Source organism: Sparus aurata, chromosome 5 (genome assembly GCF_900880675.1).
Source record: "Sparus aurata chromosome 5, fSpaAur1.1, whole genome shotgun sequence".
Taxonomy (NCBI): Eukaryota; Metazoa; Chordata; class Actinopteri; order Spariformes; family Sparidae; genus Sparus; species Sparus aurata.
This window is the reverse complement of record NC_044191.1, coordinates 23,848,804-23,874,815: the sequence shown is the minus strand read 5'-3', so window position 1 is coordinate 23,874,815 and position 26,012 is coordinate 23,848,804. Positions and strand designations below refer to the sequence as shown.

Sequence of the window (26,012 nt, the reverse complement as noted above, 5' to 3'; positions counted from 1 at the left end):
ATAGTTTGCATATTGCCGTGATAAGCCCACAAGAAATAACAGTACTTGGACACTGAGGTGAAGTTAGTTTTAGGCTGGTTGTTCGACAGACATTCACACCCAGCAGCATCTTTTACTTAGTTTTAACCAGTGTTGGCAGCAAGAAGAGGGTTAGCTTGCTTCCAAGGAATTCTGGCTGTGCTGGGGGCTGATTCAGGGATCATCATCCTAATATTTTAATAAGATAATGGCTTTTATTTTCAATAGCTTCCATGGTATGTGACCCAGTGTCTCCAAACAAATGCTGAATTGTATGACTAAATGGGACAAATAAGACATACTTGTTTGTATTACATTTGACTGCTTCTTTTATTCTTTTATTTTATTTGAATATTCATTATGAAAATTCAGCAGGTTTTTTTATTCACAATAGCCTCCATGTCATGTGACCCAGTCACTCCAAACCAATGCCAAATTAACGGGACAAATAAATCACACCTGTGTTTTATTACATTTTACTGATTCTTCTATTTTATATTCTATACATTTGTATCACTATTATTCATCATCACTACACAGGCCACAAAAGACACACAAATGTAGCAAAGTGGTTGTAGCAAACTGAACATGTATTTACAGTCTAGAGAGAGAGACTATGGGCCAAATAAGATATACCCACATACATCCATGCCCAAGGGAAATGGCTAAGAAATACTGTGTAAAGTGATTCACTTTACTTGTGTGTCAGTGGTGTGTTCATCAAGTATACTGCAGGTCTTTAACATCTCTGGAGGATAGAAATCGTCATAGCGAGATGGATGGTAGTGACTGTAGAATGGTGGATGGTTCTTTCAAATAGCAATTTAGAACGAAAACAATGCATTTTAATACTTTACTTTATTTTGGGCTGGGTTTTTTCAGTAGCCCCCTTTAAGCCTACTCACGCTTACTCCATTAATCACATAATCAAATATTACTAAGTAAAACAAGTCATCCAGGATGATTACAAATATCTGCCTGTTTGAAATTGATACGGTGGCAGAGGTTGGGGCGAGCAGAGTGAAGGGCTACAACCAGCTGTGCAAACACAATCTAGATGATTTATGAACCCACCTGTGAGCTGCTAATAGTCGAGCTCTGGAACCACGACCCACTGATTAACCACTGCAGCTCAGACTGATAAATGTACAGTACAGAGAGGACGGTAGGTGGTCTGACAGACAGAGACAGTGCCTGCAGTTTTCTTTCATTTTTATCATCTATTATCACTTTGTATATCCCAATGAAATGATACGCATGCACACTACTTTTGGTATCTGACAGCAACCTCTGCGGTGCAATAATATTTTGCAATGAGTGAGCCTTTGATTGTGTGCGTATATATAACAGAAAAGGGGGGAAGATGAAGCGATAGATAAAGCCTGTGTGTGCGTGTGTATATAAGGGAACAGTGAACACAGGCGTGCAGACCCACAGCTAGAGCTCAAATAAAAATTTTAACTGCGTTCAGGCTATTCCTCCTGAGGAAATTACACTGAAGATAATGTCTGTGGAGGAAAAAATAATGTTAACATGGCATATTTGTTTAAGGGGTAATAATGAGCTACTTGCTGTAAAGCACACTTTGTGTCTGGAGGATCTCAGCTTTAATGGCTGTCTGGCACCGAGTCCACTTTCAACGTAACTACAAATTCATGGGGGTTACTTTAACAGCAGAATGTCGGGTTAGCCTGACAACTTGCGCGTAATAATTATACCTCTGGCAATCACCTACATGGTTAACCAAATTTAATGTAAGCGTATCAGTTGGATTAGAACAGCCCCAAGTATGTAGAAGAACCCAAAAGTAAAAATAAGGAATATGTATTTAAATGTATGGAGGCTTTATAATAACACACTTTAACTGGGGAAAGTCCCACTACTCCCACTAGGTAGCCGAATGAAGTCATAACTGATTCAATGCTGCTGGGAGGTTTCTAATGACAGACAAGCAGCATCTGTTATTTCTAAAAAAGGAGATAACTGAACAAGTCAGGATGTATCATGAGGGACTAACTTCTAGAGTCACACAGTCTTTATTAAGGAGATAGAGACAAAAGGCATTAGCAGCATGAAAGCATTATAATACATCTCCAGTACAAACTAAAAACAAAAAAGGTCAGCCAATAAATTAATTCTCAATAGATACCAATAGAAATTCTGCATAGGGGAAGCTGACAGCTGTGCAAAAGCAGAAAATGGCAGCCTAGATATGTATACACCAGGGATGCATGATATATATCTGACAGATAAATTATTAAACAACAAATAGAGCGATTAAATACTAAATCATCCATCTTTGATCACTTAATCTTAGCCTGTCTTATCCTAAGGTGTGCATAAAGCACAGTACCCCTTAATAGAATACAGAAATTTGAAATGATCAGTTATCCCTATGAGCCAGGAGAAGCAGGTATTTATTGGTTATCGACATCGGCTGAACAAAGATCCATACTGTGGATCCCTAGAATTCATACTTTGCACTTACAATACACTCAATACAATATTGTCTGCTCAAAAATTTAAAATCAAATGGTGCAAATAAACAAACGACCACATGATAGCAGTAAAGAGATAATGAGCAACGCAATGTGTCTAGATAGATTGACAGATAGATAACTTTATTAATCCCTGAGTGGAAATAAGGTTATCATAGTAGCAGGTACATTCAAGTACAAATACAATCAAAACACAAGGCATATATAGAAACAGTAAAGTACTATATACAATAAAATGCTTAAAGTAGTTGTAAAATAAAATAAAAAACTGAGTTAAATAAAATAAAATGCTGAGGTATCGAGGAGTAGAGGTAAGTGGAACATAAGGTGCAAGAGGATAAGCTGCAGTTTTATTTGCATTAATAATCATTTAAAACGCAAAAATCATTTGTGTGTTTTGGAGCGAGTGTTATAAAGTCTGATTGTAATAGAATAGGAATAGGAGTAGGAATGATTTCCTCTGCCGTTCCTTTAGGCAGCGGGGTTGAATGTGTCTGTTGCTGAAGCTGCTCTTAAGCCTGTCCAGAGTTTTTGGGAGGGGGTGAGTGGCATTGTTCATGATTGCCAGCGGCTTTGCCAGCATCCTGTCCTCCGCCACCTCCTCCAGGGTCACAAGCTTAAGAGCCAACAACAGACCCTGCCCTTTTTGATGAGTTTGTTTAGTCTGTTTGTATGCTAGAAGGTTTGTAACACCAACTGGGGCACTGGTTATAACCTGTTGATCATGGAGGGTGTTTTTAACTAAATCAACTCTAGCTCTCTAAAATAATTCTAGCTTCTTGTTTTTTTTATTTGTTTTTTTTTTTTCATTCTTTGACTCTTTCATGTCACGCACAGGTACATCCTTTAAAGAACTGCTACCTGGTGAAACACCCTTATGGAAATTCATGTTTCTTCAGCGTTCCCTTTCTTCTGAACCCGTCTCCACACACATTGCATTTGAATGGCGTCTCACCAATATGAATCATAATGTGCCTATTCAAATTGGCACCACAGGTGAAATACTTCCCACAGGTGTTGCAAACATACTGCTTCTCGCCCGCTCATGTGTTTAGTTACCTCAGCCACTTGGGCAAACGTTTTCCAACAAAAGCGGCATTTGCAGGCCTTTTGTGTGCCATTTCAGAGTAGACAGACAGGTGAACGTCTTTTCACATGAGCTGCATTTATAAGGCCTTTCACCAGTGTGGATTCTCATATGAACTTTCAGGTTTTTGGACAAATAATATGATTTGGTGCAGTAGCTGCAGACGTGAGGCTTGTCACCTGTGTGAGTCCTCATGTGCCTCTTCATATTTGCGCCACAGATGAATGTTTTCCCACAGGTGCTGCAAACATACGGCTTCTCTCCCGTATGAGAGAAGCCGTATGTTTCGTGGGAATTGTTTCTCACAGAAGCACCACTTACAGGGTTTTTCATTTGAGAGTTTTAATTTGTTGTTGGTCCGTCTGTGCTCAGGCACAGTATTTGTCATTGGTGTTGAGTCTCTATGGTTTTCTCCCCTCTGATTCTGGTTATTTACTACATGGTAGGTGTCAGTTTCAGATTCTATACATATAATCTGGATTTTGTCAAGAGGATCCTCCTCTGCTGCACCTTGCAGAGTTTGTTTAGGATCTAAAAGCAGAGATAGATCTTTGAATTTGGTTTGATCATACGTAGGAGTCATCATAAAGGTATCAGTTTCCTGCTTCAGTTGAAGCTGCTCTCCATTCTGACTGATGTAGAGTTCATCCTGTTCTTCTTTAATCTGTGGAGGCTTCTAGTCCTCTTGGTCCAACCCGGAGTTCCTCTCCTGCTTACAGAGCTGCTGGTCAAAACAAACTTCCTTCTCCTCTTCTTTGTCCTTCTTGCAGAAATTTTGTGGGAGCACATTGGAAATGTCCAAATAGCCTACTTGTTTTTGCCAAATTCTGTTTTTTCAGATTTAAATTTTCAATGGAAGTCAAATATGATTTCAAATCTGTAACTTTAAAGGGGTGACAGGAGGGAAATCTTTCAAGCCATTTCATTTTATGAATTTAATATTTTGTTATAACAATAATTACATTATGTAAAGGTCTTCTGGAAAGAAGTTGAACTTGTTAAAATGAGTAAAATATCTACCTTTGTTAGAGTGACATGTTTTTCAAGCATTTCTAAAATATATTTAGGTAAATCCAGGGAAGTAGTATGGAAACGATCTGTAAGAACATGTTCAAAAGTTTCTCCCTCACAATCACAAAATGTGATGAGGTCAAAGTTGTACACAAGGTTTGGTGTCAAACCTTCTATCTAAAATGTAACTCAAATGCTCATGCTTTGCATTAGTCAAAGTCTAATTTATTTTAAACATAATCTAAATTGACAGATACACTAAACCCAACTGCTGCATGAAAGCATCATAATACACCTTCCAGACACACACAGGAGCAAAAAAAAAGGTTGGGCCATTACATTTATTCACATCAGATACCAATGGAAATACTGTACATGGGTAGCTGACAGCTGCACTTGGCAACCTACACATGTATTTACCGTGAACGCATGATACACAACTCAAAATTTGTTAGGGGTATTGAGATATTTTTCACTTGACTGTTTATTCTTTGACACATCAGAATTGTTATTTTTATTATTAATGAAATTTGTATGTCTTTTAATGTAATTTGTGTGTGCCTGTAAAGCACTTTGAGTTGTCTTGTGTCCGAATTGTGCTATACAAATAAACTTGCCTTGCCTTTCTATTTTGTGAATTTGTCCCCAAAAATAATGCAACACATTTCATTTGACTTTTATTGCATGCACATGCACATATGAACCTATATCCCATTATGCTTGACTAATTTTGAGTAGTTACATATCAGACAGAAGAATTATGAGCCTGATAATGGGAAATTGATATTATTAGATATCACCAATAATTAAATTATAGCTATAAAAAGAGCTTTAAAATGTCTTAAAAAGTCTATCAGTTTAAACAACAAATTATAATAGAGCAATGGAACATTAACTGATCCATCTTTGCTCACCAGCCTTTCTTACCTATCCTAGTATTCACAATGAGTATATAAATACACAAACATGTGCCTGCTTTAAAATACTACAAATAAATAGTGCAAATAAATGAACAACCACATGATGGCAGAATAGGACCATGATCACAGTGGTGCTCTGCAGAGTGTGCATGTTCTCCCCATGCTTGCATGGGTTTTCTCCAGTTACTCTGGTTACCCCCACCTTCAAAACATGCACACCAGGTTAACTCTCCAGTCAGAGCCCTTAACCTGGGCTCATATCTGGGGCTGCTGCTCCTTCAGGATGGGTTTAATCCAGAGCACAAGTTTCACTATGTTGTACAATCGATGTGATCAAATAAAGAATGGTTGTTAAAAATTTAGTTATATGCCAGACAGCAGTTGACACCGGGTGCGCCAACAGATCTCTGTCAGAGTATGTAGATCCATTTCCAGCAGGGCTGTCATTTCAATTATTTCATCACTTTCTAGTCATTGTTTATCGTCTAGACCACACCTATCTATGTGGATCAGAGGCCTGTATCGTGAAGCATGGTCTGGCAGCAATGTCTTGAAAACCACAGAAGAAAACCTACAAGAGCATTCAGTTCATTCGGGTTATGTTGAGTAACAAGGCCATGAGGTGAAAACATTAAACAAGATCTACAGAGAAGTCTTTTTCTTTTTTTACCATTTGATTACTTTTCCATGTCATGCACAGGTACATCATTTAATGAACTGCTACTTGGTGAAACACCCTTATGGACTTTCATGTGATTCTTCAGTGTTGTCTTCCTTCTGAACCCATCTCCACACACATTGCATTTGAATGGTCTCTCGCCTGTATGGATCATAATGTGTGCTCTCAGTTCTGTTTTTTGGATATAACCAACTCCACAGGTGTCACACTTGTATGGCCTATCACCTGTGTGGATTCTAATGTGTTTAGCCAACGCTGAACTGATTGGGAATCTCTTCCCACATGCAGGGCATTCATACGGCTTCTCCCCTGTATGCATTCGAAAGTGATTCTTCAACGACGAGGAGTCTTTAAACTCCTTCCCGCAGTCGCTGCAGGTGTAAGGCGTCTCACCTGTGTGAATCCTTATGTGCCTATTCAAATTAGCACCACAGCTGAAACTTTTCCCACAGGTGACACAAACGTAAGGCTTCTCGCCCGTGTGAGTCCTCATGTGTTTAGTTACCTCAGCTACCTGAGCGAACGTTTTCTCACATAAGCGGCATTCGAAGGGTTTTTCTCCAGTGTGAGTTTTTATGTGCCGTTTTAGGATAGAGTGATGGATGAAGGTCCTTTCACAGTAGCTGCATTTATAAGGCTTTTCACCAGTGTGGATTCTCATGTGAACTTTCAAGTTTTTTAAGAAAAGAAATGCTTTACTGCAGTAGCTGCAGACGTGAGGCTTGTCACCTGTATGAGTCCTCATGTGCCTCTTCATGTTTGCGCCACAGATGAATGTTTTCCCACAGGTGCTGCAAACATACGGCTTCTCACCCGTATGAGTTCTCCTGTGTTTAGTTAACTCACCGGACTGAGCAAATGTTTTCTCACAGAAGCAGCATTTATAGGGTTTTTCTTTGGGAGTTTTAATTTGTTGCTGGTCCTTCTTTGGTTCTGGCACAGCATTCGTCGTTGGTGCCGAGTCTAGGTTTTTTTCTCCCCTGTGATTCTGGTTATCTGCTACATGGTAGGTGTCAGTTTCAGATGTGACACTTTCAATCTGGATTTTGTCAAGAGGATCTTCCTCTGCTGCACCTTGCAGAGTTTGTTTTGGATCTAAAAGCAGAGACTGATCTTTAAATTCAGTCTGATCATACGCAGGAGTCAACATAAAGGTATCAGTCTCCTGCTTCAGTACAAGCTGCTCTCCATCCTGACTGGTGCAGAGTTCCTCTTGTTCCTCTTTAATCTTTGGAGGCTTGGAGTCCTCTGGGTCCACACTGGAGTTCCTCTCCTGCTTACAGATCTGCTGGTCAAGAACAACTTCCTTCTCCTCCTCCTCCTCTTCTTCCTCCTTCTTACAGACATATTGTGGGAGCTCTGAATGGACAAAACAATGACCAATAAAGATGTTTTGCCTTATGAAGCACTGTGTGGTTTTATAAAGAAATACTTAATTACACAACCTTAATGTCTAACATATGACTCAGTATTTAACTGCAGTGAGAGTAAAGAAGTACAAGTAGTCTGACTAAAGTAGTAGGTAATATACAGAAGTAAATACAAGCTGCTCCATTACTTCAGTAAGCGTTTAGGGTCTGTGCGGGAACTACTGGGCCAGGGTCAGAAATAGAGGATGGTATTGCGAGTTTTCTGTTGTGCTTAGTTTTTCGGGGGCACCTAAGGCACGTAGGTTTTAAACCCATCCATGTCCCTAACACTGAGGTGACAAGTTAGCAACAGTTCATTCGCTGAACTGTTAAGAAATCAATAGCAATAGCTTAAAAAAATGTTTTTGTTTTTTTTAAACTTACCAGGAACATTGAAGGTTTGCAACACCTTATCATCCACTATCACCTTAACAATTGCTGCTGATGAGTTCAAGGCCTCGTCGAGTTGACATGCAGGTCTGTCGCCGAGGACCGAGTCGAGTATTTCGAAATAGGGATTACTCTGTGGCTGCTCACTGCCAATTTGGTTTTTCTTTAGTTCTCTGTACTCAGTTTTCAGCTTTTTGAGTCTGTTCACGATCTGGTCGAAGCTTCTGTTGTATCCCGCTGTAGACATCCCGTGTTGTATCTGCTCGTACGCGGGTTTTGTTCTCGTCGCTCCGACTAGTTTGCTCTGGACTTCAGGTGAGGACCACAGTGCGAGGAGACAGCTCGTCTCCTCCAAGGACCATTTCTTCCATTTCTCCTCCATTGTGAAAGTCTGTTGCTCGTTTTAAAATAAGCCAGGCTACTCAATCTGTGAGCTAAACACTGTTTATGTTCCGGTGGGTCACGATAACCCCGCCCCCAGCGTGTGACGTAAACGGCCCATGTTCTTTTTTTCCCCAAAAAAACTTTATTTACAATACATTTTATAATTAAGAATTTGAATTGCATAAAACAATACAAACACGCTCAAAACGGGCAGGTTAAGTAATACATATTAAAAAATGTTTATACCTGTCAATAGATCAAGAAATACAATAAATAACAACATGTACTTAAACACGAGGCAAAGTTATTTAAGGTTGGATGTTGGACAGACATTCACTCCTGAGACACTCAGTGGCATAATTCATAATAACAATAATAATAACAATAATAATAATAATAATAATAATAATAATATAAGCAGCAAAATGCAATAAAAAGGAGTGTGTGATTTTTGTCCCATTTAGTAATACAATTCAGTTTGGAGTCACTGGGTCACATGACATGGAAGTTACTGAAAATAAACGCTGAATATCCAAATATCCCAAAAAATTAATTAAGCTGCAATTCAGAGACACAATGTCTTCGCTTCATCACTTATCTTAGCTAAAGTTTCTTCCTGTACCTTACCGAAACCGAGAGAGAGCAGTGCTCATCTACTAAGTTATCTAAGTTGCTTTTGACTTTTAGATGTTCTTTTTTTCTTTTTTACTAATGTTTTCTCGTTTATTGTTGCTTTTCCTGTAGCACTTTGAGATGTGTTTAAATGTGCTTTACAAATTAAATATATTATTATTATTATTATCATTAGTAGCCATTTCAAGTGCCTCACGTCTGAGGTGACCTCTGTGTCTGTCCATCAGCTGCCCAAAATGTAAATTGCAAGCAACATAACAACCACACCTTTTTATGAAAAAGGCAAACTTTGGTTTATTCAAGACTGATTGAGCAAAATAATTAATAAAACATTCATTTTTGTGGGTTTTACAGAACAATTGTGCTGTAGTCTAAAAAGCTGCACTTTAAAAAAAACACACATTACCAAGAGGATAAGGCATTAAGGCATTCAGACAACAAAGAGGCTGTTTCTTCCCCAAATACAATGAATAACATTATCGCTGATTCAAATAATGATACAGCAGATAAAAACAGCCATTTTATGTGTATGTAACTGTCATGAAACATAGCAAGGCCCAAAACTGTGGGATTACAAACTGATTTTGTCATCCATATAGACTTGTACCATCAGAGTTAAAACTAGCGTCAGAAGATATGATCCAAGAGTGCCTCTGCCTCAGTCAGATCAACTTCTATTCAAATAAGATTCCTATCATTCATGTTTTTCTAGAAACTGAAATACATTCAATAACAACCTGCACATTTTCTTATTACCATAATCATGACATATTCACTTTGAGTCACCATCATGCGATGGTGCCAGAGATAAGGCTGGTTCCAGACTGACATTGGTGCTACGAGCTAATGTGCAGACCGCTCATTCATTTCATAAAGACAACTCAAGAAAGGAAAAAACAACAACAATGCGTCCAACATTAAAGTTAAAGCTAGATGGACTTTTGCTGCAACACAGTGCAAGTTAATCCAGCAAATGACAACTCTGGCCAGTCGAATAAATACTAGCACACAATCCAGGTTTGTCTATAAAAATGATTGTCGGTTTGATATTCTAATGCTCTGTGCAGTGCTAGCATATAGATCCACCACTCAAACCACCCCCTATTTCATAGCTGAAGCGGCAAACCGTCACCGATGCTGCCCTTTTGAGTTTATAAATGTAGCTCCATTTTTGAGACCTGGACGGCCCAGAGAGAGCGAAGCCAGCTGGCAAATACACTAAACTCAGTCATCGCTTCAAAAACAAGGCATGACTATTATTATTTACGATAAAGACCTTAAAGTATATAACAGAAAACGGCAAATTAAAACGTATAAATTAACTCCACTTTTAACATCAGTGTCTGTTTACAGTTTACATACTGTATGTGAAAAAGCTTAATTTGGCCTCAGAGGGAGCTGTGTAAAGTCTGATATGTCTCAAGTGACATCCAGGCAATGACAGTCAATTGAAAAATATATACAGTATATATATATAAAACCTTTGGAGTTAGAAAGAAGTGACCTTGCCAGATGTCTGTAGCCCCAAGGCTACATTAGAACACAACTGTATCGCTGACTGGTCAGTGCTTGTGTTGCATTGTGGGTAATGTAGGCATCAGATTTCAACAAGGAAGAAGGACTTGAATAAGGATGACTGGTTCTGTCCAAAAATGTTTTAGGAATGCAATGCTTAATTAGGGGGAGTGCTCTTTTAAAATTAAATGTCAAAATACCAGCAGAAATTCTACTGTAGTGCAATTCAAGCATCTTTATCAGAAGTATTAGGGCTTTGTGCTTCACTTGTGTGCTTTCTCTTGTGTTTGCTGTGTTTTAACCAGGTTGAGAACTGTTCTCCACAAGTGCTGCATTTATAAGGCTTCTCCCCAGTATGCAACCTCATGTGTCCTTTCAGGTCTGTTCTATGCCCAAACGACTTGTCACACACGGTGCACTTATATGGCTTTTCACCTGTGTGTGTTCTGGTGTGCCTTTTCAAAGTCGTACCGGTAGCAAATTTTCTCTTGCAATAGGAACACTTGAAGGGCTTTTCCCCCGAATGGACTCGCTGGTGATTTCTGAAAGCCGAAGAATCTGCAAACTCCTTCCCGCAGTCGCTGCAGCTGTACGGCTTCTCACCTGTGTGAATTCTCGTGTGCTTCTTCATGTTCACCAATGAGCTGAAGCTTTTATCACAGACGTCACATTTGAATGGCTTTTCGCCAGTGTGAACCCTTGCATGCAGATCCAGATTATACCGACGGTTGAACCCGTTTCCACAGATCTTGCATTTGAAAGGCTTGTCGACAGAATGAACCACCAGATGTTTATTCAAATCCCAACTCTCCCTGAACATTTTCCCACAAGTGTCACATTTGTAAGTCTTTTCGACAGTGTGGGATTTCATATGAAATTTGTAGTTTTTGAAATTACTCATCACTTTACCGCACCTTTCACACTTGTAAGGGTTGTCACCTTCACCCTCGTTACTACTACTACCTGAGGAGTCCCCATTGTTCTTTTTTGTTGGTGCTGTAGTTCTTCGATTTGACGCTGCCCTCTCATTGTTGCGTTCCTCACTTTGCTTTTGCTCTGCATTTCTGGTTGATGTATTTTCATTCTTACTTTTCTTTATTGGTGTTGATTCACTACTTCCAACTGATGTTGCGCTCCCTTCCTTAAGTCTCTTACGAGTTGTCAACCCCTTGCTGCTTGTAGACACTGTTTTGCCATTTTTAGGTTTCTTATTTGGTGTCAACTCATCGCTTCTGGTTGACGTCGTGCTTCCATCGTTACTCTTCTTGTTTGGGGCTGGCTTGGAACTTGAGGTTAATTTTGCTTTCCCGTCATTGGGTTTTCCTTTTGCTGTTGGATCAGCACTTTTAGCAGATGTTGTCTTCTCATTGTTATGTTTCTTAACTGGTACACTATTCTCTTCTGATGTTGGGTTGTCATCATTATATGTCTCATCTGGTGTAAGTTCGGTGCCTTCATCTGATGTTGTGGTTGTCTCATTACCCTTCTCCTGTGGTGTAGATGATGCATTCTCGCGGTTACAATCCTTATGTGGTGTTGGCTCGATACTTCCAGTAGAAGTTGTTTTACCACCACTGTGTTTTTTTGGTGCTGGTTTAGTACTCGAAGTTGATGCTGATCTCCCATCATTGGGTTTTATGTATGTTGTTGAATCACTACTTTTAGCTGATGTTGTCTTCTCATTGCTTTGTTTCTTATTTGGTGTACTTTCACCATTTCCTTTTAATGTTGAGTCATCTTTCTTCTTTGGCACTGACTCAGCACGTGTAGGTGATGTTGTCTTTTTTGCTGATGATGTTTTTTGATCATCTGGTTTCTTCTGTGGTGTTGGCTCAGTATTTGTGATTGATGTTGTGTTCTCATTTGGTGTTAGCTCGGTACTACTGATTGATGCTGTGTTTTCATCGTTACATTTCTCATTAAGTGTTTGCTCAGTACTTGTAGCCCATGCTGTGTTGTCATCTTGGCCTGTCTCGTTTGGTGTGGACTCACTATTACCTTCTGATGGTTGGGTGTCATCATTATCGCTCTCAGTTGGTGGAAGCTCAGTGTCACTTGTTGATGCTGTGGTCTTATCATTACATTTTTCATTTGGCGTTGGCTCAGTACCTGTAGTTGATGTTGTGTTCCTATCATTGCTTTGGTTATCTGATGTGTGCTCCATACTTGTAGCTGATGTGTTTTCGTCATCGCTTGTCTTGTGTGCTGTTGACTCATTGTGTGTGGTTGGTGTTGCACTTCCATGGGTGCAAGTTATCTGGTGATCTTGGCTCTCAGCTACTTGAGAGTTGTCAGTGAGATTGTCACCGTTTGTTGCTGATACCGCAGAACTGTCCTGGTCAGATCCAGGTAATATATCTTTATTTGAGTTGGTGGATGGAGGATCTTTATTTGACTGGTCTTTGTCCAAATTCTGAGATTGACCACTCTGGACACCTTCCTCACAAGCTGGATTCAACTTGGAGGCATTAGTATCCTCTTGCTGTGCAAGCTGCTGTCGTTCCTGACTGACACACATTTCCTCATATTCCTCTTTGATACGTGGAGGATCTGGTGGGACCGAACTGGAGCCAGTCTGCTGCCTGTTCCGAAGGGCCGCCCCCTCCTTATTGACAGATAACTGTGCGAGCTCTAAAGGGAAGGACAAAGAAATGGGGCAATGATGAAATGCTGCACATTAATAAGTCTGTATTCAACAGTTGTGACTAAGAAAGTCTATAATGACCAGTGTTAATTAGACATTAGTAGTCACCTCTCAAGGACTGACAAAGCAAGGACAGAAGTTTGATGTCTTTGCGTATCAACAACTTAAAAACAACTGTAACATGCCCCCAACTGGACCTTATTGTAAGTGATCACAAGCCAGAAGGTTTAAGAATCAGTTTCAATATTTAATGTATATTCAAGGAAAAGTAGTGTACATGCCTTTATAACCTTAGACAAGTAGATTTAGCTAGTTGACTGATTAAAGTAGTGGAGTAATACATTAACAGCATACAGGTGAAACCATCACAAAATTGCAATAATCAGGGAAAGTACAAATTCATCAAAATTGTATTCAAGTACAATATTTGAGTAAATGTACTTAATGCTATTAAGTTGCTAGTGCTGGAAGAAGTATTCAGATTATTTACCTGAATAAAAGTAGCAATACCACACTGTGAAAGTACTCCACCACAAGTAAGAGTCAGGCATTCAAAACATTACTGAAGTCAAACTATGGAAGTATGTCAGATAAATGTCTCTAAAATATGAAAAGTAAAAGTACTCATTGTGCAGTACAAAATGTCAGTGTTTGTCACGCAGTATTTTACTATTGAACATTAAGGTTTTTATTTATATTACAATTTTTATGTTGTATGTTAACGCTCTAGATGTTTATATCTGAATAATGTTGAGTTATTTAATCTGCAATGGAGGGACAAATGTAGTGAAGTAAAAAGTGCAATATTTACATCCGAGATGAAGTGGGTACAAATTTTAAGTCGCATGACTTAAAAATACTTGATTTGAGTGACAGCTCCTAAAAATTGTACATAATGATGCACTATTTTAGTTTACAATTCAAACAAAGAACTAACCCTATCAACAGAGTGTGAAGAAGTAGCAGTTCTGGCGTTATTTCCAAGATGTCTTTATACTGCATTGCAGAGATATCCACTGCTAAGCAGCCAAGTACGGGCGTCTCTTCTTCTGTAATACATTATACATAATAAACACAGTCCTAACATGTTTTAATAACAACAATGTGTCTGAACTTAAGTCTATTTAGAAGCAGAAATCCTGACCAGCCAGCCCCAGCGATGAATTACCACCCTGCCCTTTATTCTTATCTGCAGCTGGTCTCCTTAACAAGCCCCCCCTAGTGGATGTCTGTCTCTACACATTACATCAGCTGACATCTTTGACCATAATCCCATGACATTTATTCTTTATACTGTGAACTTTTGCACAACCCATGATGAAGAAGTTTTTACAAAACTGTACAGCTTTTTAAGTCTAAAACTTGCATATTTGCTATAGTATTTCTATATAGTTTTATTGTCATTTTTGTGTTCTATATTGCTGCACGAATTAGCCTTCTTTTTGTAATGCACCAAACACCATGGTAAATATTTCAGTGTCTACTATTGCACTGATACTTCTGGGAATTTGTTTTTGCTTGTAATGGCAAAAAAAACCTCATGGCTTTTTTGCGTTGATAATAAACGTGAAATGAAACATTCCAACCAGTCGGAATGGCTTTTGTGCCAGCTTGACACAAATGAAGGTAACGGTGGTTGCTTAGTATGTGTCCTTGCACAGACCTGTCTTTGTCACACAAATAGAATGAGCTGTTCTCAAAATTTAGAGTCAATGTATACCTCCAAAAGTTTTAATCAGCACGTACTGCGCGACAAAAGAATGCAACGACTGAGAACTGGTGGATATATTGGTAACTAAACATATCTAGAGGTAATTATTTAGGTATTTTATCAACGTGCAATGATGAACTTGCAAAGAAACAAATGTTGAACTAAACCTTGAGAAAAGGGGAAATACTGCCCCCTATTCGCTTAAAGCAGGTGGCTGGACATTACAAACAGTACAGTACTTTAGCAAATGTACTTAGTTACATTTAATCACTGGTTAGTTTCCACAGCTGCTTGTTGTCGACAAAGTTGTCTCACATAACGAGCGATGGCCGAGTTCAGCCTTCTGGCAATGTTAAAGATATGTCAATTATTGCCAAGTTTTTATTGACCCCCAGGTGATAGGATCAAAGTATTGAGGCGACTTCCGCATGTAACGAGGCTTCACGTGTCTGACACGCTTCGTGACAGTAGTGAGTGTAATACAGTATATTGTCACTAACAGTTTGGACACATTTAGTTTATGCCTTTTTAGCGACATGCTGAGCCCACTCATCACCTTATCTCCTCAGATGCAATTATCTGTTACACCTGTCAAACTGGTTTGTCCGTAAGTTGAGCTCGACAGAGCTGAAAACTAAAACATGACTTGAACAATACCTACGTCTGTTTAACACAGAACTGGCTTTATTAGGAAAAAGACATTTATTGTCCCAACCTGTCCGGTGTAACTTTATCTCTGGGGTGAAAACTGAGTCCAACAGTCTGCGTTGACGAGCGATTTCTGCCTCGTAGTTTTCCAACTTCTTCTCAAAGACTCCCAGTATTTCTTGAGCGGCGGCGGTCAGTCGATCACAGACAAACTGTCTCATACTCGGAACTAAAGCCATTGTTGAACTGAGAGTGAGACACTTCTTCACACATGAACTTTTAACAAAGCATTAGCGAAAACTGGACTTGCCAGTTCACTGTTTACTTCCGCATGAAAAGTTCTTCTTCTACTTCTTCTTCTTGGTCTTGTTCGTTTGCTTGCTGTTCTTCTTCTATTGATTTTATGAGTGGTTGCCTAACCGCTTCCAGGCTCACTATCGCCCCCTAGTGATCTGGAGTGTCGACTCATTGTCTGCTCTCTCCATGAAGAAATACACACACAAAAAAACAGCTGGACAAAAGAAGATACATAATTAAAAAATTACAATTTATATGACAGTTATCTAAATACATTCATTAGTCTAAGAAAAAAACAGGAAGATGTCACCTGGAGATTGTTTCTTGGACTCACTTAATCCACCTCTCTCTAAATCATACTTTTTGCAGAACAAAACATGGGCCACTGCTTTCTTCCTCTCCACTGTATTCATGCCTCTCATTACTGTGCACTCATATCACATAAGAAATCATTTACAACCCTCTCTTCTTTCATCCATTGTCAAGACCCTCAATTCCCAAACTAATTTTTCAATTTCTAATCAAGTTTCTCCACATCTTCCATTCGACTGTCATCGACTGTTCTGGAGCGAAACTCCAAGAGTATATCAGGTTACATGCTAACAGTGTGTTATCTATTTATGTGTTATCGTCAATGTTTTTTTGTTTTGTTTTTTAACAAAGCATACATTGGAATTATAGTGTCTCCCACATCTACACAAATATGTAGATAGATAAAGAAATGTATTTTTACGGAATTCAATAGATGAGAATTGGATACAACTGAAGAGTGAATCTATATACTGTATAAACACAGTAACACACAGTGATAAACAGAACTGACTGGTATATACAAGTAGCGAATGTAAACTGATTAGCCACAATATTAAAATGACAGAATAAAGTTCAAGTTTGCAGTACAAACAAATACAGCATTCATCAAGCAAAGTAATTCCCCCAAAAAATGTTGTCCATGTGAACAGAAAAAAAAACTAGTTTAACATTAATTGAGAAGGCAAATTACGCAACTTCTTGGATTTAAGTTTGAAAATAAAAACATTCATATTAGAAGCAAGCCTGTTTGGAGATTAGATTTCAAGCCCTAATTAAGTCTGACAGGTACATCCAGTCTGCTGTATCAGCAGCATGACATCAGAATGTCATTTAACACAATAATCAATATTTTATCTATACAGCAACAACAATTTCAATCAAGAACCTGGCTATGGTTTACTCCAGTTCGATGTAGGATTGAATAACTGTTCAAGACGTTACCTCAATATGAACTGCAGTGTGATGTTTTGGAGGACATTTGAGCAAAGACTGATTAGAAGACATAAAAACACTCACAAATGAGATCCAGCAATGGAGAGATTGAGCAGCACATCTAATGTGAGATAATAGTTATCAATCAATTACAATCACACAAAAGTAATCTGATCCTGTCAGGGGAAAATGTATTAACATGTTGAATTTAACAAGCAATGCAACAGTAAATCAAACAGGAGATTAGAGGATTGATGCACTAATAACTCTTTTAGCCAATCAAATAGTGAAAAATGTTCGACGAAAGGTCAGAGCCCAAGACGACATTCATGATGATGCAAATTAAAGTAAAAGATAGAAATAAAACAGAAAAATCCTCACATTAAAGAAACTTTCTGCAACGTGTCCAACATGGCAGTTTGAGATGATTCCAAACAATGTAATCTTACAACAGTTTTGTTTTGTTTTTCTCAATATTTCTAAAATTAAATGTCAGTTCTGTTGTTTCTCCCCTGTATGAATCCTCCTGTGTAATTTCAATTCGTCGTACTGATAAAAATTCTTCCCACAAATTATGCAAACAAACGGCTCTCCTGTATGGAGTTTGATGTGTATTTTCAAACTTGTGTTGGATGCAAACTTTTTCTTCCCACAGCAATTACACTGATAAGGTTTCTCCCCTGTGTGCACTCCGGACGTGAAGGGTGAGAGTTGAAAAGCGAGCAAACCGCTTCCCACAGTGGACGCAGCTGTACGGCTTCTCTCCTGTGTGAGATTGGATGTGCCTTTTCAGATCTGTGCCGCGGCGGAACATTTTCCCGCAGGTGATGCAAGAGTGGGACTTCTCACCTGTGTGAGTTTTCATGTGGCTGACACAGTTTGACTTACAGTAGAATTCCTTTCCACAAACTTCACAACTGCAGGGCTCCCCTGTATGGTGTCTGATGTGTATTCTCAAACCTGTGTTGGATGCAAACTTTTTCCCACACCAATTACACTGATAAGGTTTCTCCCCTGTGTGGACTCGGACGTGAAGGGTGAGAGTTGAAAAGCGAGCAAAGCCCTTCCCACAGTGGACGCAGCTGTACGGCTTCTCTCCTGTGTGAGTTTGGATGTGCCTCCTCAGATCTGAGCTGCGGTGGAACTTTTTCCCGCAGGTGATGCAAGAGTGGGACTTCTCACCTGTGTGAGTTTTCAAGTGACTGAAACAGTTTGACTTCGAGTAGAATTCCTTCCCACAAACTTCACAAATAAAGGGCTTAAACCCGGTGTGACCCATCATGTGCGTCTTCAACCGTGTCTTCAGGGCAAATTCTTTCCCACAAGTGTCACATTTGAAACACTTCCCATCACTGTGGGTCTTTATGTGATCTCCTAGCATCATATATTCATTAAACTCCTCAGGGCAAAGGACACATTTGAAAGGTTTGTTTTCGGTTTTCTGATCACTACTTGCATTCTCTTGGTTTCCCCTTTCAGGGTCTTGACTCGTCACTCTGTCAGAGTGGTCAGAAAGGTGGTGGTCACAGTTAGGTTCTGATTGACCTGAGCCCCCTGTGTCAGATTCAGGTTTTATTGCTTCAACTGGGATGTTGGTCGGTGGCAGTGGAAACAAATGTAGGATTTGTTCTTCACTGCAATCACTTCCCTCATGGGTAGGACTAAACTTAAACAAATCACTCTCCTGCTCCAGTACAAGCTGCTCCTCCTGTTCCTCTTTAATCTGTGGAGGCTCTGGGTCCTCATGGTCCAGACCGAGGTTCCTCTCCTGAACACAGAGCTGCTGGCCATCAAGAGCCTTGTCAATACAAACAGGCTGTGATATCTCTGAAAGGAGGGACAGGAGAAGCACTCTGAGTTGTTAATTTAAAGCAGCTTCAATCCATAGCTACACACATGGGAGACAGTACTCCCGGGGTCCGTTTCACAAAGCAGGTTTAGTGAAAACTCTGAGTCTGTTAACCCTGAAATGAGGGAAACTCTGAGTTTTCCGTTTCACAAAGGGAGGTAACTCAAACCAGAGAAAGAGGGGTAACTCCAGCCTGTTTCACAGAGAGAGGTAACTTAAGCTCTCGGTCAGTTACCATGGTAACATACTCTCTGAAACTAACCTGGTCGGGACCAGGTTTTTCTCAACAAACCTCGAGTTTCTCTCTGTCTCCGCCCTCTTTCAGCCACACACGGTATTTGATTTCCTCATTCATTCAGTCAGCAGGCGAGTTTTGGCGTAGTATAGTTCTCATTGATCATTGCAAAAATCAGTCAGTAGGCCTACATTCAAAGTTATATTAGGTGGCGCCTATTTTCACTGCCATGGCATGTCCTTTTGATAATAATCCCGTGGATGAAGGTGCAGCATTACTGCGCAGAGAATTAAATATTCGTCGGGAGATGATTATCAGACGCGCATAGATGTTCTTGCATTTCCAGACAATTATCTTTTTGAGCGGTACCGTTTCACGTCACAGTCCATCATTTACATACACAACCTAATCCGTCCTTACATTTCCAACATTACCAACCGAAGTCATGCTCTCACATCCCAGCAGATATTGTGTGTTGCGCTGCGTTTTTTTGCAAATGGGAGTTTTTTTTTTACAACTTCGGAGATGCAGAGCACTTGAGCAAGGCAACTGTATGCAGAGCGGTCACAAAAGTGTGCCTCGCCCTGAAATGGCTATACCCATTTTTATCATTTTCAGCTCCTCTGCCTCCGTTAGAGGTGGCGGTGCTGGGCCACCACCCGTCTGTTAGTTTAAATAGGCTTAATTATTTAACAGAACATGATATAGATGAGAAGACATTTATGTGTGTGAAAACAGCATTATGTTGGGGATAAAACAACTGTACAGTCACACAGCCACTTAATATTTACTTTACAATGTAAAACATGATCAAAATGAGGTACCCCCATGAGATTATGCCGAGGTCTAATGTTTTTATGTTTCATCTTAAGCTGCAGCCAAGTGCGCTTCTCAGCCGGGGTTGCACCTAAATGAAATAAATTAATAGGCTACCACTCACGCAGTTTCCCCCTGTAATTTTATTGTGATTGCAAAGGACTTCATTTAAAATTACGCATTGACCCGAGCACCAATGTTCTCCCACGCCGTCTCCCTCTCTTTTGCTGCTGCAGCGGTGTTACACTTCCTTCTAAAAACGTGCTCAAACTCACCGTATGAGCGCATTAATATTTACATTTCCAGTGGGGTGAAAAACGTAGCCCTCCTCTTCCCCGTTGCCATGGTGACTCGTTGAATCCGGGCTCCATTGATGCTGTCTTTTTATACTTATGGTGCACGTGCTTAACTCCAAGTTAAACTACTCCGAGTTGATCAAACTAACTCAAATCAGCTGTTCTGGAACCGAAAACTCAGAGTTTCCTATCTCAGAGTAGATCAACTCAGAGTTCAGGGTTAGACTCAGAGTTTGTTGAACCTGCTTTGTGAAATGGACCCCCGATCCGCTGAATATGTAAACATAGCAATGCCACAGTGTAAAAACACCATGACATGACCCACATTAAAGTTTTGACATTATTTCAAAGACATCTTTGTTTTGTGTTACAGGGGAAGTCTATTTGAGTCAGCATGCTAGCTAGCTTGTCACTACCAACATCACAGGCTACCTAAAGAGGTGACCGTCCAATAGTACAAACACCAACAATCCTCCTCTGCTCCAAGCTCCCAGTCAGGTCAGTGTCAGCTAACCGCTAGTTGCACGGTTAACTGAGCTTACTAGCTAACGTCTGCTACAGTTAGCATCACATACCAGTTGCTCCGGTGATATGCTGCCCTTACAACGGTAAACATTAGCGTGTGCACTTTAAACGGTAGCTTCAAATAATTAACAAGCTTAACATTTTAATTTAACGTAACCCCCCCCCCCCATGTTATTGATTAGCAAAGCATTAAAACAAACCTATCCTGTGTAGTTTTATCTCTGGCTTCAAGACGACATCCAGCAGTTTGCGCTGACGGCTGATCTCCTCCTCGTACACTTTCACAGTTTTTTCAAAGACTTCTAATATTTCCTCAGTTGCAGCAGTTAGTCGCTCATTTACAAACTTTCTGAGACCCTGCACAGAAGACATTTTGAGAAAATAAATTAAGATACTTAGGATTAATTGACTTTTTATTCGTTCAACGCCCCAGTTGAGTCCGTGATAGTGTAACCGCCGTTTACTTCCGCCGGACTCAATATGATGTTACACCGATTTAAAGGGAACCGTCGCTTTCTGTTGAAGTTTCCTCTGTGGCAGCAAAATGTTCATTTAAGTCCACACCAAGCCAACGCGAGGGGGTAAAAGATGATTTTAAAAAATGTCAAATGTTACAAATAATCACAAAGAAAATTTGTATTATAGTGTTATCAACTGCCTGTATTTAACAGATAAAAGGAAAATACATATTTAAATTTAAAAAAAAGAACCTTAAGAACCAAACCATCTTAAAAAGTTTGAGTTACACAATATGTTTTTATTATCTCAAATATCTCTCCACAGGAGAGCCACAGAGAGGATGTTAGCAATAAGGAAGTCATGAATCCCCCTGAACACACAGCTTAATCCTCAGAAAACCATAAAGATGTCCAGTTTTCTTTAATGAAGGGATAAAGATAGATTTATCATATATGAACTTTTTAGTAAACTTTATACATATAAGGTATTAATGGTGTTACAAGCCTTCTCCATAGTGCCAAGAATAAAATGCTGGAGCCTTTAATGATAAATACTTTTTTTACATATAGCATATGTGATGTATAAAATGTAAACAAGTCTAATGATACCAGATCAACATAATAACATGTTTTTTGCCATTTCCTCCAAGCAACAAATCCTAACAACAGATAAGATGGTTCCAGCAACTGTTCTGTAATTATGCTTTAAAAGTTACTTCATTGATTAATTATCAAAACAGTTGTTGATTTATTTTCTGCTTATTTATGTATTATTACAGGCTTGAAACCAACATACAAACTTCCTCAAACACTGGCAAAATGCATTTTTACAAAATTAGATCGATTTAGATAGATAGATAGCTTTTTTAATCTCCAAGGGGAAATTAGGTCAAGTTACAAGTCACAAGTTACATGTAACGGTCACATGTTGTTGAAAATACTGCTCAATCCTCAATGCTTTTATCTTTATTTCATCTTATTAAACTCAACATTTTCTACATAAGAATAATAGCACATTTATTTAACAAGTCATCTAATTAAACACTTAATGATTGTGTGCCAAACTAACTCAAGCTTTTTAAGGACACCCAAGGTTTATTAATCTCTAACAAACATTTTTGAACAGAATTTCAAACATGACATCTATTCAAGCCCATGTGTCTTATATTTCCAACTTAAGTGTGTAGAGCCATGTGCTGTTTCAGGTTTGAGCTGGTGGTGAACTCTCTTTCACAAGTTTCGCATTTAAAAGGCTTTTCGCCCGTATGGATTCTGTAGTGGACTCTCAACGTTGTGCTGACACGAAATCTTTTCCCACACAGACGACATTCATAAGGCTTCTCCCCTGTGTGCACTCGCAGATGCCTCTTCAAAGATGAGCCACACACAAACTCCTTCCCGCAGTACTTGCAGCTGTGAGGCTTCACGCCTGTGTGAATTTTCCTATGTATTTGTAGGTATTTCCTTATTTTGAAACTTTTCCCGCAGATGGTGCACACGCACTGCGCCCTGCCAGTTCCAACATGCTGGTCGCTGTTCCTCTCTGGATCTGTGTCTACAGACCTCTTTCTTTCCTTACTTTCAGAGTCAGATTGCATCCCCTCATCTGGAGTGCTGGTGCTGGTCTGAGGTTCTCCCTCTGCTGCACTCCGACTTTGATCCAAATGTAGAGTCAGATTTTCACTGTGGTCACTGCCATCAAAACCACGTCTCAGCTTAAAGACTTCAGTCTCCTGTTCCTCCTGATCAGTGCAGACTTCCTCCACTTCCACTTTAATCAGTGGAGGTTTGGAGTCCTCTTGGTCCAGGCCGGCACTCTTCTCCGAGTCACACTGCTGCAGGTCAAGAAGAACCTCTTCCTTACAGACTGATGGCTGTGGGAGAGCTGAGGGGAAGAACAAAGAACTAGTACTCTGTTCTGTTAGGGTCTCATAACATATTATCCAGCATCATGCTGACAATGCATGAGATTACAGAGACTGCCAACTTTAAACATGTTTTATTTCTTCCACCTGTAATCTACAATCTGGACTTTATCTATTAATGGCCTGTGTATATAGTATTAATAATATTAATGATAATAAAATAACAATAATTAAGTAATAGTGCCCAGGTTGGACAGGTTTTACATTATTATGAATATGAAAAATATCTGAACTACCATACAGTACATAAAGTAGATAAAACCAGTGAATCATCTAAAGCTAAACACAATATACACATTAATTAAGCAGTTATATGAATCAGGTATCATTAATATATTTTGCTGATTGTACTTAACTGCTTTTAATTATGTACAGTATTGATTGCAGGACTTTTGCATGTACTTGACTATTTTCACAGTATGCTGTTACGTTACATCAAACTCATTATCTTGCCGGACTTCGTTGTTAAAGGTCGAAATTACCTTGTTTTGAAATGCTAATGAAGGTAAGTTAGCTTGTTAGCTAGTATACCTGTGTCTAGTATTATCACTTGTCAGGCTGTGTTGTCTTCTTTCCGTCCTGACCTTGTAATTACTATTCTACTATCAAGTTGAGTCACTTGAATGAGAATATAAAGACATTTCTGGTCCAGGTTTTCATTCCCCAGCCTTGAAAAACGCAATTTTACACACCTGTGCTCTGAAGTTTCGTGTCGGGCGTCAGTCCGTCCAACAGTCTGCGGTGACGAAGGATCTCCTCTTTGTATACTAATAAAGTCTTTTCAAACATTCCAAAGATTTCCTCGGCAGCAGCTGTCAGACGCTCGTTGACGAACTTCTTCAAACAATGACCCGAAGACGTTTCCATCGTAAGACAGGAAAACAGACAGACGCCTTCACCACAACACTGTTCTGGGTGTTCTCCGCTCGTCGATTGTGTGTTTCTGTCGGACTCAACATAATGTTACTCAAAGCTTCCGGCAGACGCTTTTACGTCATACTGCCACCTTGCGGTACTAATTGGTTACTGTACACTATAGCTGTGTGCCAGCTGTGCACAGGGAGGTTTCAAAAGGTGTTCAAAAGACAATAATTAGAGGTAAGAAAAGAAAAATAATCTCAGAATTCTGACTTTAATCTCAGAATTCTGACTTTTTTCTCAGAATTCTGACTTTTTTCTCAGAATTCTGACTTTAATCTCAGAATTCTGACTTTTTTCTCAGAATTCTGACTTTAATCTCAGAATTCTGAGAAAAAAGTCAGAATTCTGACTTTAATCTCAGAATTCTGACTTTTTTCTCAGAATTCTGACTTTAATCTCAGAATTCTGACTTTAAAGTCAGAACTACAAAAAAAATTCATGTGTGGCCCTAATCCTCTTCCGTAGAAAAGCTCTGGCTCCTCTTGATCCAGGCTGGATTTTCTCTCCTGGGTAAGGCAATCTGGAGGTAGAGACAAAGATATTACTCTTAGTATAGTGGTAGTAAAGAGCATGACCAGCAAGAGTAACATTTTTCATAATCTACTAATCAAAAAAACCTGTCCTCTGAGACAATAAACTCAATATATCTGATGACACTTGGGTGACCATTTAATTGTGATGATAATTAGTTTGAGGGACATACAGTATGTGGTGGGAGCTTTGCAGTCAAACTGCCCGACCAGGGCTAAATGAACACCCGTATTTTCAGGCTCACACATCTTACTTGAGCTGACTTGATGTCTCTTACTTTTATGATTGCTTGACCATTTCATTGGTCTGTAAAAACACCACATAATAGTAAATAATTTCTTTCAGTATCATTTGCCCTGGCTCAACTGTGTTCAATCACATCAGAAACCTGGGGACAGCTTGTATTATGCTAATATTTAATTTATTTACTTGCAATCGTTTTTTAAAGGGATACTGCACAAATGTAAACATGAACACTGTTATTAAATGAATGTTGTCATATTGAAAAAGGATTATGAACACAAAACTGTTACTACAGTTTGTAAATTATTTGTTACCATTTATTATAGATAATAATTGAGAGTTGTTGTTGTTGTTTGTTTTTGCTTTGTAGATTTTTGCCAATTTGGACGGACTCAGAGCAATAACTGGGTTGGAAAACAAGAAAACATTTATTTAACTGTATGTCTATGAATATGTGTGGTATGGATATGATGTAGGTCCACCTGTAATTGTTTGCATTTTATCCTTTAAAATGCACCAGCCACAACTTCAATGATCAGTCTTCTTTTAACTTATTTATTGACGTAAATGCCCAAAATTTGAGTCCGTTGGTTGGAGAGATAAATTAAGTAGCGTACAAAAATAGCAAAAAGTATAAGGACTTATATGGTAGGCTAATACAAAACAAAGATGTTAGTCACTGCTGTGGGGAATTTGATGATTCTCCAAGGTCACTCTGTCTCCAAACAATAGGAGGTCATACGTGTCTTGTACAGATGTTAAAGTCTGGATAATGATAGTGATAATTGCTCTACGAGCAATCCTCTCACAGTCTCTGCACCTAGATACCCAAAGCTACTGTAGATATGTCTACAAAACAGATGTCTGATGAACCAAGCCAAGACAAAACTAACTGTTTGTGTTAACCTCGTAAGGAGGCCTTCGATCTATCTATGTTAGTGGACTAAGTGTCTCTGACCTATTTTACCTCTTCTGGCTAGAGGGGAGAGATTCTGCATCACCCTTCTTGCTATGTTATTAAACAGATAACCATGTATGGAAACACTGCCTCCTGAAGCTGTAAGGTATAATTCGGGCATTGGGGAAGACTGGGAAGGATTATCAAGGCAACACCTTGTTGCTCC

The 26,012-nt window shown here is 39.3% G+C and overlaps 2 protein-coding genes across 3 annotated transcripts; both read right to left on the bottom strand.

Moving 5' to 3' along the window:
* Positions 1 to 4,936: 4,936 nt before the first annotated feature.
* Positions 4,937 to 17,365, bottom strand: LOC115581690 (zinc finger protein 236-like). Its single transcript, XM_030416981.1, has 4 exons — positions 15,615 to 17,365; positions 10,777 to 13,175; positions 8,007 to 8,415; positions 4,937 to 7,572 (listed from the first exon to the last, which is right to left on the bottom strand). The coding sequence occupies exons 1-4, from the start codon at positions 15,784 to 15,786 to the stop codon at positions 6,212 to 6,214; spliced, it is 4,341 nt and encodes a 1,446-aa protein (XP_030272841.1). The 5' UTR covers positions 15,787 to 17,365; the 3' UTR covers positions 4,937 to 6,211.
* A 127-nt stretch (positions 17,366 to 17,492) lies between these two features.
* On the bottom strand, positions 17,493 to 24,172 carry LOC115581537 (zinc finger protein OZF-like). Of its 2 annotated transcripts, XM_030416704.1 has the most exons (3): positions 23,886 to 24,172; positions 21,011 to 23,153; positions 17,493 to 18,916 (listed from the first exon to the last, which is right to left on the bottom strand). In XM_030416704.1, the coding sequence occupies exons 2-3, from the start codon at positions 21,180 to 21,182 to the stop codon at positions 17,748 to 17,750; spliced, it is 1,341 nt and encodes a 446-aa protein (XP_030272564.1). In that variant the 5' UTR covers positions 21,183 to 23,153; positions 23,886 to 24,172; the 3' UTR covers positions 17,493 to 17,747. The 2 variants fall into 2 exon arrangements, with proteins under 2 accessions (XP_030272564.1, XP_030272565.1); XM_030416705.1 differs by lacking the exon at positions 17,493 to 18,916 and having other exon boundaries at positions 21,450 to 23,153.
* Positions 24,173 to 26,012: the final 1,840 nt, after the last annotated feature.

Bases quoted from the DNA above. Each gene is read 5' to 3' on its own strand.
- LOC115581690 (XM_030416981.1), bottom strand. From the start codon at position 15,786: ATGGCTTTAGTTCCGAGTATGAGACAGTTTGTCTGTGATCGACTGACC. The intron at 13,176-15,614 runs GTTGGGACAATA...CCTTCCCTTTAG, and splicing joins GATAAAGTTACACCGGACAG to AGCTCGCACAGTTATCTGTC. The intron at 7,573-8,006 runs GTAAGTTTAAAA...TTGTCCATTCAG, and splicing joins GCAAACCTTCAATGTTCCTG to AGCTCCCACAATATGTCTGT.
- LOC115581537 (XM_030416704.1), bottom strand. From the start codon at position 21,182: ATGTCTTCTGTGCAGGGTCTCAGAAAGTTTGTAAATGAGCGACTAACT. The intron at 18,917-21,010 runs GTTTGTTTTAAT...CCCTCCTTTCAG, and splicing joins GATAAAACTACACAGGATAG to AGATATCACAGCCTGTTTGT.